This window comes from Ostrinia nubilalis, chromosome 14, assembly GCF_963855985.1.
Source record: "Ostrinia nubilalis chromosome 14, ilOstNubi1.1, whole genome shotgun sequence".
Classification (NCBI taxonomy): domain Eukaryota; kingdom Metazoa; phylum Arthropoda; class Insecta; order Lepidoptera; family Crambidae; genus Ostrinia; species Ostrinia nubilalis.
In genome coordinates, this window is record NC_087101.1 from 12967645 (window position 1) to 12988640 (window position 20996).

Genomic DNA, 20996 nt, shown 5'->3' on the forward strand with positions numbered 1-20996 from the left:
TTCCCAGTTGTAGCTACAGGCTTTCTCACAACTTATGACAAATTAGAAAAATACATCCCAATTATGCCTACACAAATATTGACGCAAATGTCATCGTGCATGACATACGTAAAGTAAAAGTCAAGTAAGACCAGATGAATACAAATATTATTAATTTTATTAATAATACGTACGCGTGGACCTCGTTTTACTCCTTAGTTCGTAAAATCTGTTGTTTGATATCAAGTTGATAGATGGCGTTTCACGGCTTCCCCCGCATGAATATTTACGAACGTCAAAAACAGTAGTTTGTCCAGCGTTGTAGATTTTAACCAATGACGATAGATTGCGCTTTTTAGACACGTCTTATTTATTTATTGAAATTTATTGGGCCTCCGAGATTAGGCATCAACCGGCTTAGTGCGCCGGTGGTAGCCAAAAGCTTAGGGGTGAGACGATTCAAGTGGCCGTCAAATGACCACTGTCCAACTAACTACAATCCGAGGTACCTACCGCAAAGATTTTCCGACTGTAATATGTTGTGTATGTTCCCCCTACAACTAGGTGGGACCCTGCTGGCAGAGCATTCCTATTAACTATTCTGTAACCACCTATTTATGGCAAATAAATTATTAGTATTATTCCTCTTTATAATATTAGTAGGTATACATACATAACTTGCTGTTCCAAATTTTCGTCATTCGTTTTCGTTTCATCGCTAAAAATAACTTAATTTTATTTTTCATTACGTCTGAAATAGAATTTGTAGTAAAAATAGACTGTAGTGAAAAATAACAATAAAATATTTTAATTACCACGTGATCGCAAAATCTACCACCAAGATTTTGCGGATACACTATAAAAGTCCAGCTACCTGTCAAAGATCAACATACGCGTGACACATGTCAGCAGAGCACCGAGCGACGTGACCTCACTCTAGAACGCCTCGAGGCGGACTGAATTTGAACGATTCGTGCGCGGCGATTTATAGTAGTTTTCAAATACTCATAGAAAAAAAATTACAATGAATTATTTTAAATTTCACAGTAAATATTTTAGATAAGATATTCTTCTATTATATTAAGCTATTTTTGTGTTGAATAAAGGAAGAATATTGGTGAAAAAATCACTTTGATTTTTGGGTATTTCACGTTCTTTTAATTTGTGATTTCTTATAGTAAAATGCTTAAATCTAAAAATTCTCTCTATTTGCCCAAGAATCTATGCTATAGGATATAAATGTTTGTTAAATCGTTTTCACAGTATTTTTATAAAAATTTCAGCTTGTAAACTGACGCTAAAGTGGAAATTTACAAAACCTGTGTGGACTTATCTTGATAGAATTCTTAAATGCTAAACTAATCGCAATATTTTCTCAATTAACTATTTAGACGACGAAATTGCCTAACTATTTATGCCTATAACATATTTGTAGTATTACTGGTTAATGATTGTAACGAGTTGAAAAAGTACTGTTTTTGCGCCAAACGGCGTAAACGCTCTTAAGTGGGTGTCGTGATTTTTAATATACCTTACTAACTAATGAATAAGAAATCGTCAACATGTAATTAATAACATTAGAATTGTGTAGGTATAAGAACCTATTCATTACTATACTGGAAAGAAATTGTATTGTTCTAACCTTGTTACATTCTGACTTTACAAATCTGTACTAAACTACTAAGTGTGTACCTTGGTAATCGAACTCATTCATAATCTCTGAAAGTCGAGAGAATCTAAGGCTCTATAGTTTACTTAACTTAGTTTGCCGTAAATTGTGGTGAATTAACTGTACTATACAGACATCTAAGTATTAATACTTGTAACTATTGGGTGTAATTAAAGTTCTTAGATATTTATATGCTTACAAAATTCTATAATTTACCTAATATCGGCTATTAAGCTGTTATAGATTAACCTATGAAGTTTTATTGATCTTTAAAAGGCACACTATGTCGTCACACTACGTCAGCGTTCGTGTAGCCAAAAAGTTCGCTACACTTTCACGTTGTCGGCCGTTTGGTGTAGTGGTTCGAAACGGACTACAGTTCCGGAGGTAGCGGGTTCGATTCCCGCACAGTACAAACATTTGTGTGCATGAACATATTTATTTGCGTTGAACTGGGTGTTTTCTATGTATAATAAGTATGTATTTACAAAAAAAAAGTTTTTAAGTATGTTTATATCCGTTGTCTAGTACCCATAGTACAAGCTTTGCTTAGTTTGGGACTAGAATCGCAGTGTAAAATGTCCAAGGATATTTATTTATTTATTACTAGCGGCCGCCCGCGACTTCGTACGCGTGGATCCCGTTTTACCCCCTTTTCCCGAATTTTCTTTGCTATAAACCTCACGGAGCCCGAGACCTTTCCAACGAATGCAAAACCGTGGAAATCGGTTCGTGCGTTCTGGAGTTATAGCGTCAGGGAGGAAAACCCGACTTATTTTTATATAGTAGATTTTACTTTGTTACAATTGGAATAAGGTTCTGTTTTCAACTTTTTGGCCACTTTGGGTGTCACGAACTATTTGACGCTGACTGTACCTGTTCATGAATGGTTTCATAGAATTAATTCCTCACGAGAATTAGCATTTTCACCGTCTTAGCTGCGTTTTAGACAAGGAATAGTGAACATTAATTCTCAGTGTAAGTGATGTACAGTCTACTGCACGTCTAGCTCAACACTCTGACATCTTATGCCGTTGCAATACGGATGTTTTTGCAACAAATATGTATACTCAGATGTGCTCTCGTTCGTACTTGGTGGTGTTAGAAATCCTTCGCGCGACTCAGCTTGAATGCTCATTAGACTACCGTAAGTAAGGTAACCCCTAGTTAGCTCACCGCATTGTTAAGTAACGTCTAACATTGTTGTGGCGTATTAGAACTACTCAAAGTATAGTAGTAGAGAGTTCAAGTTTACTAATTTCACCTGAGTAAATGTATCTAGTGAATACATCTGGGTATATCCAGCTAGGTATATTAAGTGAGAGTACTTACCTTCTGAAAGTAAAGTTTATTCCTAGGGGAATGAACTTTACGTTGAATTAGGATTCAACTGCATATTTTGCAAGTAAATTCCAATTTCGTTTCAAGAGCTTATTTGAAAATATTCTACTCCATTTGACCTTGTTGATATTAAAATTAGCTCCGCAAATAATAATAAACAAGATAGGGGCAAGTCGGGCAACTGGCCAAGTAGTCGCTGTATAGATCGTTTCATCCACGAAGACGCGCCCCACCAATTTTTGGTCGAGGGAAGCGCTCGGTGCGGGAAGTTTGATCCGAGCAATCCGAGCGTCATTTTTGTAGTGTGCGTGTGCACTCATGGATAATTATCCGGATAATTTAACGTGTACCGATAACACTCAAACATTAGCGGAAGAATGGTGGGGCGCGTCTTCGTGGATGAAAAGATTTAAACTTCACAATTCGGCTTTACATAATGCAGTCCAATTTTCCGACCCGCTTATGTCGGCAACTTTTGACATGTTGTCAAAAGTCATAGAAAGTACAGTCGTCGACAGACACCACGACACGATTCTTTTGAAATAAAGCCGCCGATACCAAGCCGCCGTATTGTTAGCGGGCTTGGTGTATAGAGTCCATTAGTTTTTAACTTTATAGTTTCGCTATCCAAACGGTGCCTTGAGGCGAAAACTTTGCTATTAGTCTAGTCTATCTCCAGTTAATTTACTAATGGTCGTATCGTGTTAATTAATTTTGGATTTAACTGAACATTTTCGTAGCATCGAAAGGGCAATAGTTGAGTAACTTATAGCGTTCAAAAGTTGATCTTTGCTTTGTTGTGACAAATCGTCATAGCAGTGCTTTTAGGCGATGTAATATTTCGTGAATCATTTTCTACGCTAAATTGACTTCGTTGGTTAGGTACGTAATCTTATCGTCATTATGAAATACGAATTGTATGTAGGTAGGTACATAATCTAATCATGCTATGGGTAGATGCTTAATCTTTTTTAAATTGGTATCGGAAGAAGGTCATTCATATGCTACGAAAATAGGTTGTTCACTATTTGCCAACAAACATACATTTTTTTAAAAGAAGCCTGCGAAAAGTTAGTGCAGCACCACAGTGGCGGCGTAGCATGGCTTGGTACCCGGGGCGATCCCCCCCCCGTCATAAGTCCTAAGACAATCGCACCCCTCCATCCCCCGTATCATGACATAGACCGCAGACTTGCAATGCAGATGCGCCCCAGTGAGTACTAATCTGCGCGACTTGTGTCACCCCCTGATGCCTGGCACCCGGGGCGGACCGCCCCCACCGCCCCCCCCTTGCGCCACTACTGCAGCACCATCACTGGCCGTGTGACTAACACCCATATTCACAAACAGTACCTACTATGAGCGCCTAGATGTGGGCAGCGCAAGACCGTTCATCATGGAAAACCCAGGGGGAGGCCTTAGGCCTAGTTGACGTCATTTGGCTGAAACGACGACGACGACTATGAGGCCTCACAGTGCGCGTGGACGCACAGGGTGACACACGAACCAATCACAGAGCTCTATTCAACGCTGTGCTTTCGATTTGCTGCGACACTTAACCAAGCATCGTTTGTGAATACGGGCGTAAAAAAATATATAAGTTCCATTCGACTCACCATAAATTATGTTCTCTCTTCTCTAGTATAATTACTAGTTCTTCGTAAAGTGGTTGGTGTTTATGAAATATTATCCTTCCAGATCCATGGCAATGTTGCCGCCATACAGGCGCGCCGTCATGACGCCATACTATCCTCCGCATACAGTCAACGTAAGTCTACAGTACGGAGGTCGGAGACTACACATTTCTGTGGCAAAATAGTACTTATTGCAAACCACATAGAGTGCCACAATGCGTAGCTAGATGTGCTATCCGTACCAGTCATGACAATTATTGTTAGGTTGTGGACACCACCAATTAATTGACGTTTGTTTTTATGAGCTGTCAGCACATAATTCCCCATAGTTTTTGAATAGCAATATAATAGCAATTAATATGAAGTCACTATAGTCACTATATTCTCCAATTCAATTTTGTATCAATTGATTTCCTTTGGGAAGCTAAAGATAAAATGTAATTTAACTGAAAAAACCTGAAGTAACGACTTCTCAAAAACAAGAACTCTCTCTACTATACCTACACACTTATTAGTAAACTGTGTCATCTACTTCCCAGTTATTTTAATAATTTATGAGACAAATGACACTCAAAGCATCAACAACAGTATTTTATACTGTAACTACGTGACTGAACATGATTTTCCTTATAATAAAAACAGAATTATGGTCTCTTTTACTTGATCTCCTAAATAGGAAAAAAATATTCAGTTCACCAGATGTCGTTATAAAAGAAGGCATCAGCCGCGGGTCATGAAACATTTTGCTACGAAAAAATATTTAAGACTGCCACAGTTCCGCCGCACTGGAGATGAAAAAACTTAGGCACGTTTTATGAAGCGTTATCGTTTTTAACCGACTTAAACAAAGGGAAGAGGTTCTCAATTCGGTTGGTTTTTAGGGTTCCGTAGTCCTGACAAGGAACCCTTATAGTTTTTTTATACTTAATAGTTGACACCACTGGCGATTGACATGACCCTACTCTACACTGGTGCCATCCTGTAGGCCTAGGATGCGCGCCGCGATAAGCGTTCATCACGCCATTTTATCGATTTTACGCGATAAGCCCTTACATTTGTCCTCTAAAACCATCGATAAGATTTTATCACGGCGCGCATCCTAGCCCGGCTGATGAGTGCAAATGGTATAGCCCTCATTATGGATACAAATTGATGTCGTAAGTTCAGGGAATCATACTCAAGCACTTTATGGTCTAACTAGCGATCCGCCCCGGTTTTGCACTGGTGCAATCTATTAAACCTTTCTCTTGAATCACTCTATCTATGTATCTATTGATGTTTTACCTCATTAAAATTCGTTGCGTAGTTTAAAAGATCTAGGCGAACAAACAGCGGGAGTGACTTTGTTTTACTCGTACATAGATGTAAAGATAAATATTACAATGTTGAAACAGATTTATTCCCACATGATTGTCACTAATCTTACGGGCCTAAGTTCAAAAGGCTTGATGGTGTAGATGATAAATAAGATCTATGTGTAGCAGCAAATGTTTAGAGCATACTGACACGAGCCAATCCCGGGGGAAATTGAAAGCTGGGGCAAAGGAGAGCGGACTGGAAACACGTCAATCTGAGTCTCAGACGTGTCTACCAATCACATCATGATGTACTTACCTATACTTATAACTAACTATTGTAAGTCCATATTATTGCATATAAATACTCAAGTGAAAGTGGAGAAAACTAAATAAGAAGGAAGAAAAGCAACCAAAAAAAGAAACTTTAATAATGTGAAATTAATTCAATTATTATCAATACCAATAACTTAAGACTGAAAGTGGTAAAAATAACATTACCATTGACGTAGACTATTCTCTCAATCGTTGTACAAATTCAAAAAGTCAAATTTAACGAGAAGTCCTTCATCATCATCATTCTACACTATTGGAAAATTTTCAAACTTCTTTCCGTGAATTTTCAGCGATAAAAAAACCTTACCATCCACCGCAATATCCCTGCACTCAAAGAGCTTTATAAAATGTTTATTAAACGTTCTGTTATGAAAATACCTGGAAATCGATATCATACGTGCTCCGGGCTATTGGAGGCGGGCACATCAAAGGCGGCCAGCCGTGTCGGCGGCGAGATCAAAGTGACGCCCTTTGAAGTGCCGCCGAGCGCAGCGGGGTCGCGTGCGCTTACCGTACTGCCTCGTACATGTAATCCTTTTATTAAATTGTTTTGGCCTGAGGTTTTGGCAATTATGAATTTCAAACAGGAAGCGGTGACATTTTGTATTAATCGTATATGAAAAGAAGTAAGTTTTTAGCCTAGGCGCAGACCACCGATTTTTAGTTGGCCGATAGTTGGATCGGGCTGTTGATCAGTATGGAGTTTGGAGATGTATGAAAGTGCGCACATTACACCGATTTGATATCGGCCGATTCTTCATACAAATTAGATTCGGGCCCAACTATCGGTCAACTAAAAAAGTTATTGCATTTGAGAACTAGACTACTAGAGTCACCACTCGTTAAAAAGAGATTTGGGAAAGGGGTTTAAACAAAACACCTTGATAAACATATTAAAAATCAAGTGTTTGATAAAAATTTGCCCATAGGGCTCTATCAAAGTAGTGCTTTTTCGGCACGTATCAACCTCTTTGTAATCCAAACATTTGTTACTCAACTATTTAATAATTTAAAAGTTAGCTAGCATGATACCTAGTATTGTGAAGCAATTACCATGTTTTATCCCATCAAACCCCAAGCGGTCACATAAGACCGCGCAACAATTTATTTTTAGTGTCTCGATACGCGGGGCTTGAAGGGTTACATTATTTTATAAATCAAGCAAGCTAATTGTAATATCACTCTAATTTTGACCTTTAATCCAGTACCCCTAACACCCCCTAATAAAGATAAGCCCCGGGAAATAAATTCGATGATTACATTACCTGAATGGCGGCAAAGCGCTGGTTCATTTCACCGAACACGTGCCAAATCTTTTATCCGAAATGTATTATTGGGAATCCCAATTCCAGTCGTCATCCGTCGAGGGTTCCCGGTTCAAGGATAGGAAGGATCCTTTTGTTCCGTTTATTTACATTTTAGAAGCCAAAAAATCGTCTTTATTGTCTTCCGAAGACACAAAAGGATGTTATTTTTGCGAAATTCGTTTGAACGAATTGGGAGGGAAAACGAATTTTTTCGCCAGCAATAATATCTGTGGTTCGGTGGGCACAATCCACCATTGAGATCTCTAGCGACGATATTTTTTCTTGTCTACTTTTGGTTTGCCACAAAAGAGCTCCTATATCACGCAATAAAAATAATTCGGAATATCTATTATGGCATTAATCTACTAACTAGGATAATACCTTTGGAAAACAGTAATTTTTTCACTAAAAATATTTGGATCAAAATGAAAAATGGGTCCTCAATTTTGGTATTTCGTCAGTAATTAGGATATTTTTTTTATAATTGGCCGTTTTTGTGTATTCATACCTATACTCGTACGTCAATCTTAGCGTGGTATGAAGTTAGTATTTATCGAATATGCCACGAATCAGTGAAATATACTTACAGATAGCATTCTTCTCACAAGTCCTACAACAGTAAATCTAGAAACAAGGATTGCTCGGACTACAAACATCCGGAAAGCCTCCGGGAACCGGATAGATCCGGAAAATAGTCCCGGATCCAATTCGCTCGGACAGTTTTCGTAGCTTCCGGTTGCCGTAGACCGAACCCTGCAATTCCGAATTGTCACTGAACACATTTTTTGTTTGTTTTCCTGACGTATACGTATCACGTGCGTAAAAGCGTACATGTGGATGGCGACTTTCTTATCCGAATGTGAACATAAAATTCGTATTTTCATAATGGTGATTAAAAGAAGTATCTTCAGAGAAAAGCTTACCTGTCTGCCGTCTCTTCACACTGCCTAAATTACTGTAAACCTGTGTTAAAAACTTTTTTTTACAAATTATATACTATGTGAATGACGAGTTAGGTATAATACTCGTATCATGTTGCGTGATGTTACCTCGTTCTTAAGTCGTATTAGTTTGTATGAAGCTGAGCAGCGGCGCCGGATCGACGCGACGCGTCGGCGACATGGGTTTAGCCTTTATCTATTAGATCTTCATATTATATGGAAATAGTTCAGTATGATTAAGAAAATCCAGTATCTACAAAGCTTAAAATTAAAAAAAATACGTTATACCTACAAGATTGGAAAACAAGACGAAGAGAAATTCAATTCAACAGTTGTAAAATATGTTACGGAAATTGCATTTTTTGTAAACGCTTACCTAATTTCACGGGAGTTTTAAATGCGTAGAGTCCGACCGTGAAATATACAGTTCATATTTTAGCGGAGCCGAGTAATTAATGTAATTAAATTAAGACATTTATTATGCTAATAAGAAATTCAGTGAGGGCGCAGAGGGCACGGGTCTAGGGTTGCCAGGTGTCCGGCTTTAGCCGGACATGTTTGGATTTTTACGGTCTTGTTCAGCCAACTATTGTGTTGTCCGGTCTGTCCGGCTTTTGTTAGGCTTTTTATATGACTGCCGCGCCAGGCGAAAGTCGAGGCACAGAATAATATCAAGCGCACGCATCGAGATGTTGGGCAACCGATGATGATAGTACTCATACATGAGCTATGACACTAGGCGGCTTTTAGAGTAACTGTCCGGCCAAATGAAGCACAGAGTCCGGCTTTTGTGTTTTAGGACCTGGCAACCCTGCACGGGTCTTAATTCCTTGTGGTACGAGCTCGTCACGGTTCCGTATTCTTACATTGGGGTAGTGTTTGTCAGTCTGTTTGTAAAGAGTTTAATGTTGAGAGATTAACCATCCCAACCCGTCTGCCCAGATTAGGGGGTGTAGGAGATTTGCCTCTGGCATAATTAGAGAGGGTGGTACTTCTTCTTCTCCTTATTCGTTACGCTCTTGGCAGAGCGGTCGTGGTCACGAAGAGGCGTTGTTTACATCGGTTGTAGAGGCGAATACAACTCACCGCACGATCTCCCGCCATCTCTCTCTATTAGCAGACTGTCTGGTGCCGCATAAGTCGTCTCCCACTGCTGATTTCACTTGGTCGGTCCAGCGCATTGGTGACCTGCACTAAGACTAAATGACACTTTTGACCAAGTTCTGGTTTTAAAGGTGGAAAATGAAGTAAAAAATGAAACGGAACTTTAAGAGGGGACAGCCTTACTACAAGGACTTTCCTAAAGCGCGGAGGGGCGGAAGTTCTTGAGGTATCTAAGAGGATCCCTATAGGCTGAGAGCTTCCCGTGAAAAGCTACGGAACTCTGCGCTTGAGCTTTTGCTGGTATTTCGAAGTATTTTGCCGTTATTTTTACATCTTTTAAGTAAGCCAGATTTATTTAATTAATACAATTTATTTTAAGGTATTATAAGGTATAATAATTTGTCTTATTATCCAATACTTTGACAGACTTTGCATTTCATTAATTTCATAATTAATTAATTTGACTCATCATCACAATGTTTGTCTTTGTCAGTTTTATCAGCACTTATTATTATTCTGTGGTAGTACTTATTATTATTCTGTGGTTTTATACAATTACAATTTAAAGGACTTTAAGTTATTTTATTAGTACTAATGAATTTTGTTGAATAGTTCATATTATAGAATATTTCCTTTTTACCTTACCCTAAGTAAGAGAAAGGAGTACCTACTTCACAGTTTTGTTTGAAGAGTGTTAATTCTCAGAAAAGAAATATTAATACGAATAAAGCTTTATTGCCATGATTTTAAATTTACGGTTCTTAGAAGGGATCAAAATATGCACGTATTGGAGAATATTGATGAAATATTACTTTTATGAAACAAGATCACGTCAGAATAAACTATTCTGCTGAATCCAATTTACTTTTAGTGGGGAGGTAAATGAAACTCCGAAATTCTTCGTAACACGTAGTTTATTGAAAATAATAAACTTTTCTCGCTCGTATTTTACAATCGAAAATATTTAATTTTTAGCTTAACTACATACTTAATAGTCGTATGTTAACAATAGGTAATTGTTTATGTGCAACATGAAAAGCGGCTCCTTATTGTATATCTACATTATACTTTGGTATTATAGTAGGTATTCCAAAGTCTGTCTTCATTGCTTAAAAGACAAAATACACTTTTTACACTGTTTTTTATTCAAATATACCATTTAAAGTAACACCATGTATATTAAAGGGCACTATTGTTAAAAGACAGTAATAATTTTTACATATTGTAATGACATTAATTTTTGAAAGAACATGCACATAATATTTCTCATTTTCTGTCCCAAATGCAAAAAATATCTACACTGACTTTTTTGAACAATGTAGGTATACGTAGTTTTTAATGTTCCCTCAATAAATCAAAATAACTTATTCTATGTTGCCATTTCTTCATCATATCGCGCTATAAAACATGCACTTTGTGCAATAAGCAAAATACAAATGCCAATTCCTTTACATTAATCCCTTACTTACTTTAACCATAAATATTTATTGGCACTTTAAAGTTACCTAAGTTTGACAATTATACATCTACCTTTTTATTTACAAGCAATGAAAGTTAATTCAGTTAACGTTAAGAGGTTATGCCTATTTATAAAATTAGGACGTTTTGAAACAGTCTAGTAAGTAGAGCAGTATTTTTTACAAACCAATTTCCTACTAAACATCTTGCGCGAAAGACACTTGCGCGAAGACACAAGCGCGAAAGGCCGTAAACAAATTTGCGCGCACGGACACACTTCTAAATTATAATATCTGTTCGCGCTAAAGTCTTTTTGCGCAAGTGTCCATGAGTGCAAATGACTTTTCGTGCTTGTGTCTTTCGCGCAAGTGTCCTGATAAAAAAAATCGATTTACAAACTTGCCGATACTCTACCACACTTTTCCGGGAGTTAAAAAGTAATCCATTTTCATTTCAGTAAGTTTAAAGTGAATTAGAAAACACATTAGTGTAATAAATTACCAAAGTTAAAAATGGATTCGTTGTGGATCGGTTTAAACAAAACAAAAAACAAAAAGAATAAAGAATTTGGGTTAGGTTGAAAACGCAAAAAATAGGATTATCATTTGACTAGACTTATAGGTTAAAGTGATAGTAACTGCTCTAAATAGTCTTTGGAAATAATACATCATCTGAAACCAAATAATTAAAAAAGCTCACATTACACGGTAGTTCTTTACGAAAATACTTTGTAAGTTTTGTTACCAGTATTTGTTCACTTGAATTAAAGTTCTACTAAATCCTTTAAAGTAAATTATATTTTATAAAAAAACTGCCATAAAAAAGGGTTATAATATTTTCACAACTTGGTTTTTAAGCGTAGTTCACAACTGTAGTTTTACAATGTTTAATTTAATTGAAAATTAAATTACATAATAATTGCGTAAGTATCATACAAAGACTGTACGTATTTCAGATTTAAGGGTGAAAATTCAAAATGAATATTGTTCGCGAAGATTTCTGAAAAGACGAAACGTATAAGAGGGCATCAAAATTTGTTTACTAAAATATTCCTCAAGGATTCCTTAATTAATTCCGCAGACGGGATTAATTGAATTTCTTGCGAACCTCTTATATTTATTATATCGTAGTATCACTTTTCGGTACATTACCTTGGTTTCTGCTTTTATTTATATTTTAAAACGATCTACCTACTTAAAATACGAGTAGCTAAAATTGTGCTTTTTGTATAGATTTTGCTTCTCATAGCTATTATGGGCTTTTGAAAATGTATAATATGTAGAGTCGACCTCACATTATGTTTCTACAATTTATTTTTAGTTAATTTCACACCAATACATTGAAATAATTTAAGACGTAAGTAACAGAAACGTGTAGATATCAATTTTTGAATCATCCTAATTTCATTTCGCTTATCGACTCCACGACAATCGTATAAAGGTTTGTACACTTAAGGGATTGTGTCTTGTTTTAATATAAGTATGTTTTGGTATAATTGGAATGACATTGTCATAATTGTGTTATAATTAAGTAATATACGTTTCTGGCCACATAATTAGTTTATAATTGTGTTTTAGTAATATTCTGACCACATAATTAGTGCCATGAGAAGCAAATCTCTCCGTACGCCTACAGCTAAACATAACACAAGGCACTGCCTTATACATGTACTCGGACAATCAACAACTAATCAGTGGCATTATTGTATTAATTGTGGCAGGAACTGCTTTATGGCTATTATCCGGGATTATCGTGACTAAGTAGCTAGGTATTATGTTCAAACAGTGCAGAAATAAAGCTGTCGATACTTTAAGAAGACACAAGCTTAGGGGAAAAATGTTTTGAAAAATTCGCTAATGATTATTTAGCGCATTTATTTTTATGTTTTGAGCATGTTAGAGTCAGCGTCAAAATAATTCGTGACACATAAAGTGGACAAAAACTTGATATAACCTTATTCCAATTGTAACAAAGACGTGTTGCGAACTTTTTGGCTACTGGAGGTGTCACGAAATATTTGACGCTGACTGTAACTGTATATTGAAATCACTGAAAATGATTTGTTCAAAACAATATCTGAAAAATAAATCCCACCTATCTCCTTTAAACATTAAAAAGGTCCATCCAAGTTTACATAAACTCATTTTACTCGTATATTATTGTTATAAAAATGCACTATTTAGTTGTTGATTATGTACTACCTCTTACGCTATGTTAATAGAAAAGCGGTAACCATTAATTGGCCAATGTTATTCGTAATTACTTATCCTAAGTAATATTAACATTTTTTGTAACAAAATATTAATTTATTTACTGTTTTAAGCAAGGGTAGAAAGTTATCATAGACGTAAACATAGGAATTTTCTCTTATTTACTTAAAAAACAGGAAGAAACGCGAATGTTTCAAAGTAATTATGAAATTATCATTAATTCAATCAAAGTCTTAAAATTCTTCTGAAATTCAGCTGAGTAAGGTATAATTGAGGAGTAATTTCATATTTAATACAAATAACGCTGTGTTTAATTAAAACATATTTGGGACATTAATAACTTGTGTAAACGCATTAATTTTCCCTAACGAGCTGTGTTAATTTTACGTACACAGATTTGCAATTAATTATCACGTGCAGTTTGTTTTAACTGTGTAAAATTAAATTATTTACTGAACCAATAGTATCAGTTAAAGATTCAAAATGAAAAAAAGAATCTAATATCGTTCATCATAATTGAGAATCACTATCTAATTCTTTACTTTTTTTCCACCCTCTATCAGGTAAAGCAAACTTGTTATTATACAAAATTATGCTGCATGAATTAGGATTTTTTAATAAATAATAGGAAATATTATAATTCTGAAATTGTCACAAAATTATACAGGGTGAAAGCTGAATAGGATAACAGTTCCTCAGTCCAATCGCCTTACGAGTACCTATCAATACTACCTGGTAACTAGTAATTGCGCAAGCTCATCCATCAATATTGGACAATCCGAAGCGTTGTAAATATACCATTAAAAACAGTATCTCACTGTACGACTTTCATTTTGTATAATGATCACGTTTCTTCTATACGAGCACTAAATTACACATTTTATTGCACCATAAAAAGTTAATTGCACTATAGAGGCGCTATAGCGGCGTCTCCTGTCCATCTTCGGTGTATGGTAGCCTCACTACTTTGGTTCCCGATAAGACTCCCACGCCTTCTAGACAAGACCTCCTGTTAGCGAGCACGTCCCTCAAAAAAGCCCTTCTAGGCCCCGCAAAATCAGTCCCAGTTATGGACCTAGTCAGCTTTCTCAATGCTGGAAGCCTAAGAGCTTCTTCATACGAAGGCGGCTCATCTGTCGGGGTCGTCAATGCTCGACCCCCAAACGGATCTCTAGAACAGGTAGGAGATAAATCTCTTGAAAAATATATTGTGGTCTCACCATTCGTGGCCTGAGCCTCAGGCATAGGCTCGTAATTGACCTGGTTTGTTGATCTGAAGTCTTCCAATATTTGCCTCGCACTCCGAGTGGTCGTCAGCACTCCGGCCCAGGAGCGTCTGTTCTGCTGCTTTGCTTCGTTAGACCTTGCAGAACCAACGATATTGTTGCTTGAATGAGTGCCAGCTATGGTCACTCTTGGCCTTCTGGGTGGCTCATCGAAGGAGGCGGCCTTTATGGTGGGCCTGTGCGTTCTTGGTGGTGGTTCCATTTCGATGCGAACGTTGGCGTTTTCGGTTGGTTCCTCTCGGAGGGCCGCGTCGATGCGCATGGCCTCCGAGTAGGAGGGAACTAAGGCACAGTTGCCCCGGATGGCTGCGAACAGCTCCAGGCTGTCGACAGTGGACGCGTGGGAGAGGGGCAGGGTCCTCGGAGGTCTGGGCGCAGAGCACAGCACCGCACTTTGCTCGTCAGCGAGTGCCCACGCGTAGTTGGTGGCGGTCACTGGTGGTAAGGTATCTGACAGGTGCGTATCCAGATCCAACTGCCGGCTTGGATCTAACTCGTAATTTGTACCAAATATTTTTGTAATCTGAAACAAATCCGTTATTGTAACATCGAATAAAAAACCCAACATTGCTAAGTCTAATAGTTAATACTGACCGTATAATGTACATAAGCTGTATTACACTCTATGAGAATTCGAAGAGGCCAAGACAGAAGTAGACACGATAGTGTCCAGAAGAGTAATTGTGAAGAATACCATGGACACCGGTCAGCTTCCCTGGAAATAAATTCTCATTTAGTATTCGTGTGGACACATGCATAAGAGTATTAATTTGTTATTGTTCACACCTTGTGGTTTAGATTCGTACCTGTAAGCTACCATGTATTCCTTGAAAGAACTAACTCCTATGAGGTCCAACCCCTCCCGCATCTCCATAAAATCGTCAAAACGTTCGTGCTCCGCAAAAAATCTCGATCTTTGATCTTCAAATTCTGTGAATGAATAAAAGTTTAATTTGAAATAGCCTTAGTACCTATGGTATGAATAATTCAGAGGTTGTCGGTGTTTTATTGAATGACTGGAGGTTTGAAAAATAGCTACCCTAATAAGGCCCAGTTTTTTGATTCGTAGTTAAATTAACCAATAGTCAAATTTGACAGATGTCAAATGACAAGTGGTCAAATATCAGAAAAAAATGTTTTTCGAACAATGGGTAGCTTGACTTTTAGTACATTTTTAACTATTAGTTAACATTTTGTTAATATTTAACCATTAGTTGCAAAATTTAACAATTAGTTAATTTAACTATGAATCAAAAAACTGGGCCTAAGTAGATGAAGATAAGTTTATGTTAATGAGTTCTAGTAACTTTTTTGCTCAAGATTTTAACTGTCAGCAATCTAAAAATAATGACCCACTTTTTTAGTTAAAACCAAAGAAAAAAAACCTCTTCGCCATTGGTATTTCTTACCGCTAGCAGCCTCTATGTTGGCAAAGGCGAAACCCTTGCTGAAGCGGACCTTGGTGATGGGCGTCTTGCAGTCCAGCACGAGGTTTCTAGAAGCATCCCGTTGGCCGCAGCACGCGTGCGCGAATGACGTGCTTGCGCTGTGCGTGTTCACTCTTTCGTAGTACACCTGGAGGTATAGGTTATGTGAGCTCTTGAGCGTTTATTTAAGAGGCTGGTGAAAGGATGTAGAAGTATCATCATCATCATCATCACTTAGCATCAGGACGTCCTATAGGCCTCTCCCAATGATTTCCAGATTGATTCATGCATCCAGTGCCTTCCTGCTATAAACCTTTAAATGGTAAAGGTATTCGACTGTCCATCTCACGCTGCTATTACTGGTGCGTGGAAATATAGATAAGCAGATTGTTCTTGTGTCTAAAGTAATGATGATAGAAATATATTCTCTGTTTAACGGCAAGCGGTAACATGGATTTGGGACGGCTTTTATTAGCTATGGTCTGAACCATTTATTCTTGTTTCATTTTATAATACTTACACAGATTAATGGGCATGAGTCGGCATGAATACCCCATGGTACATTGTCACCATATAAAGTAAGCCAGGCGTTGGATTTTGGATATCAGTACCTATGCTTGTTGGTACTTCTTCTATGTTCTTACCTGTGTAGTCGTGTACGCATCGCCGTTCCTGTACCTTGTGACTTGTCTCTTGCGCCGCACGTAGTGGTAGCAAATTGCCTTCCACCTGAAACGATACTAGGTTTAATAGAGACGCTTCAGTCTTTGCTCGGTGTACCGGCGACTAATCCAATTAGCTGCCTAATAACGGCCGAATACTGAAACACTACTCAAATCTGTCACTCAGCTGACGGGCTCCTAAATTTAAGTATCCTTCAATTTTAAATGGTATTCTCAAACGCTACTCAACGGATTTGAAGCCGTGATCAGCTAAGCAGCTCTCAAATGTTTACATAATGGCAACATTTACCAAAAAAAGTATGTTTTCATTTACACAAATGATAACTTTACGTCTTTTATCCATTACACGCAGCATCGTTTGGTTATGTATTGTCTTTTATGGAAATATACTCAATCAACTTAACATAGAACAGTTTATTTTTAGTTTCTATTATATATAAATCTCGTTTTATCATATAAAAAAAATTAATGCTTGCATTTTTATTTAATTAAAAAAATAATTTTAAATGTGATACTTTTTATTGTTGAAATCTATTAAGTGGCGATCGTGGACCGAAACGTAACCACAATTGACATTTATCATTGTTGACTGACAGAGCATCAAATTGACAAATCAACAACTCTTGGAAATGCTGCTATGCGATGTCCCCTTAATCCTCAGAAATAAGCATGTTTAAATGTAAAGCGATTTCATAGCAGCTATTTTGGTTGTTACTTCGTGCACTATACGATGCACAGTTGGCTGTTAGATGTGGAAGATATCACCTAGTACACGTTCATAACTTCCCGTTGCGTAGAACAGTAGGGTTATAATAATAAGTATTTGGTCCACTGGTTGTATGGCATTTGGTGAGGGGTTTCAAAGAGCTTCCAAATTATGAATCCAGAAACAACACCGTTTCTTAAGAGACGCGGAACCTCGCTCGGAATTGCATGTCATTATAATAATATTTTTCAATAGCGTTCAGCCGTATTGCGTTCCTGCGATTAGATCTAGGTATTTCCTCGAGGCTCGAAAGAAATGATAACGATGACACACATTATTTACCACTATTTAGGTCGATTTAGGTATAAGAATAGGATTTAAGATACCGCGCAAGCACTCTCAAATTTAACAGCTGCTTAAGACGATTTGACAGTTGTTTGAGTAATGCTTAGCGTTGAATGGCGTTTCAGTATGCGAAAATTCATTTAAGTGGCGTTTGAGTGCATCTTAATTTGAGAGGTGCTTAAAAATTGAGAACTGCTCAGATATTGTTTTGAGTATGCGAAATGTAAGTTTAGGAGCTGCTTAACTATTTGAGAAGCCGTCAAATATTTAAATGGCGTTTCAGTATTCGGCCGTAAGTATTTTAATTTTTTGCTACCTATTTTTACTGACTGTAATTAGAAAAAATACTTTATCAGTACCTAGACAACCGTAAAACGCAATCTTAACATAAGAACTCTAATAATTCGATAGTTCAAAGTTCGTGGGCTCGCATCGCTTCGTAAGTAGGCGCTAAATCGGAATAAAATAAACCTCCAATTTCACTCACATGAACGTGACCTATACAAAGTTATTTTTGGTAGTGACATAAGAGAAACGTCGACAACGAATTTCTATTTTCAGCAGTTATGTAGGCTGATTAATACAAGTAATTATTACCTCGTGGTGTTAATATTTTGTTGAGTTATTTGCTAAAGGCGTGGGAGTAAAGCCCCGTTGTTTAAGGACACGGCATTGATTTTCAGTTACGAGAATGTACAATTGGAAGCTGATCAACCTACATCAAAGTGACAATTTCCTTGATCTATTTTTAACCTTATTATAAAGATACAAAGTACAGAATTCAATAAGGAAATTCGTAATTTTGTGGCAGATGGAACTTCTGGCGACAGTGCTTGCGTAACATTATTCGCAGTAACTTCACCTCTTCCGTGTTTATCCACGGTTCTAGGAAATCACTGAGATGTTTAATTAAATTTAGCTCGGACCAGTTTAATATTTAAATTTAAAATGGTCTTCCCCGAAAATGCTCCCATGTGGCCTTTAGGTAATACATATTCAACAAACTCACAATCCTTCAACGTCAGAGAATAGGTCTAATTGTAATTAGAAAATATACGAGTCTTCTGTAGCTTCATATGCAGTAAGAGTATAACAAACACATACAGGTGAGGTACCATTAAGTAATTGGGCATGAAATAGGGTAGTGGACACCATACTTTTTGAGATCTGTCAAAACGCACCTCTCAATTTTGAAACTGATTACGAATTCAGTTGAAAGACAATTTAAAAAAATCCAATTTTATGCAAACTAACTAGTGTTTTAAAGGGAGTTGTCTTGAAATTGGTAATATTATATTAATTTAATCACTTCACTGTATAAAAATAGTATATTAACAGATATTGATGTGAACTATGTTCCACTTGATCGACTCACCATACCCTTGGCGTAGCCGTCCGCATAGCATGGACTCTTGCGCTGACAGCCGCCACGTCAGCTCGCCTAGCCAGCTGGTGCTGTGGTAGCACTCCACCAGGTACACCAGGTACAGCAACAGCACGCAGGCGATGGGAATGTACGCGTAGCCCACATCACAAAGGGACACACAATGTAGCAACAGTATATTGGTGTCAACTACCATCATGCTCAACTCACCAGACCCTTGGCGTAGCAGTGCGCATGGCATGGACCCTTGCGCTGACAGCCGCCACGTCTGCTCGCCTTGCCAGCTGGATCCTGGCCGTGCTGTGGTAGCACTCCACCAGGTACACCAGGTACAGCAGCAACACGAAGGCGATGGGGATGTACGCGTAGCCCACATCTCAAGGGGACTCAATGTAACAACAGTATATGACCAGTATATTGGCGTCAACTACAATCATGATTGACTCACCAGACCCGAGGCGTAGGTAGCAGTGCGCATAGCATGGACAGCCGCCACATCTGCTCGCCTTGCCAGCTGGATCTTGGCCGTGCTGTGGTAACACTCCACCAGGTAGACCAGGTACAGCAGCAGCACGAAGGCGATGGGGATGTACGAATAGCCCACATCGCAAGGGGACTCAATGTAACAACAGTATATGACCAGTATATTGGTGTCAACTACAATCATGATTGACTCACCAGACCCTTGGAGTAGCAGTGCGCATGGCATGGACTCTTGCGCTGACAGCCGCCACGTCAGCTCGCCTAGCCAGCTGGATCCTGGCCGTGCTATGGTAGCACTCCACCAGGTACACCAGGTACAGCAGCAGCACGAAGGTGATGGGAATGTACGCGTAGCCCACATCGCAAGGGGACTCAATGTAACAACACTATATGACCAGTATATTGGCGTCAACTACAATCATGATTGACTCACCAGTGCGCATAGCATGGACAGCCGCCACATCTGCTCGCCTTGCCAGGTGGATCTTGGCCGTGCTGTGGTAGCACTCCACCAGGTAGACCTGGTACAGCAGCAGCACGAAGCCTATGGGAACGTGCGAGTAGCCCACATCGCAAAGGGACACACAATGTAGCAACAGTATATTGGTGTCAACTACCATCATGCTCCACTCACCAGACCCTTGGAGTAGCAGTGCGCATAGCATGGACTCTTGCGCTGACAGCCGCCACGTCAGCTCGCCTAGCCAGCTGGATCCTGGCCGTGCTGTGGTAGCACTCCACCAGGTACACCAGGTACAGCAGCAGCACGAAGGCGATGGGGATGTACGCGTAGCCCACATCGCAAGGGGACTCCCGGACCGTCCTCTTGATCGGGTTCCTGAGGTGCATAAAACTGTTTTAGAGGTTACTGGTTAGGTTGAAGCTTGCCAGAACTGGTTTCATGTAAATGTCAAAAAAGTCCCTTTGGTTTGGGCACCCTGGATTGCAACCAAAATTATAACTGGATTTACGTTAACAGATAATAGAGTTCATGGCAAGCCATTTCGAAAAGTATTTCGTAAACCATTTCACTGTAGAGTAGTTTGGAATGATTTTATTCACAAATTCAGTACAATAATCGCCTCGACTATAAAAAGTACCTAGCGAATTTATAACAATCTGAAAGTAATTATTGGGTCTCTCTAATTACGATTCCAAGATAAAGCTACAGATATCGGATTTTTCGGGCATTTATAACAATTACCTACTCGCCTAAACCTAGATATTTTTTTCTTGTCTCGTCAATTTACATAACAACATTCTTAATATACTCGTATGTTTGAACCACAATAAAACAATAAAATGGATAACAAAAGGTGAAATACATTCTCGTTGATAATGGTGGAAATATGAGAACACTATTCACTGCGAACAAAGGGTGTTTCAAACAGTTCGTATTTTATCACTG

The 20996-nt window shown here is 38.2% G+C and overlaps 1 protein-coding gene across 1 annotated transcript; it reads right to left on the bottom strand.

Annotated features, from left to right (window-relative positions):
* Window positions 1-14192: 14192 nt before the first annotated feature.
* LOC135078343 (transmembrane protein 151B-like) lies at window positions 14193-19301 on the bottom strand. The gene is made up of 6 exons (XM_063972941.1): window positions 19102-19301; window positions 16632-16716; window positions 15970-16135; window positions 15367-15490; window positions 15155-15275; window positions 14193-15083 (listed from the first exon to the last, which is right to left on the bottom strand). Exons 1-6 carry the CDS (start codon window positions 19299-19301, stop codon window positions 14193-14195), a joined length of 1587 nt encoding a protein of 528 aa, XP_063829011.1.
* Between the last annotated feature and the right edge of the window lie 1695 nt (window positions 19302-20996).

Bases quoted from the DNA above. Each gene is read 5' to 3' on its own strand.
- LOC135078343 (XM_063972941.1), bottom strand. From the start codon at position 19,301: ATGGTAGTTGACACCAATATACTGTTGCTACATTGTGTGTCCCTTTGT. The intron at 16,717-19,101 runs GTATGGTGAGTC...GTATCGTTTCAG, and splicing joins TGCGGACGGCTACGCCAAGG to GTGGAAGGCAATTTGCTACC. The intron at 15,084-15,154 runs GTCAGTATTAAC...GATTTGTTTCAG, and splicing joins CAGCTTATGTACATTATACG to ATTACAAAAATATTTGGTAC.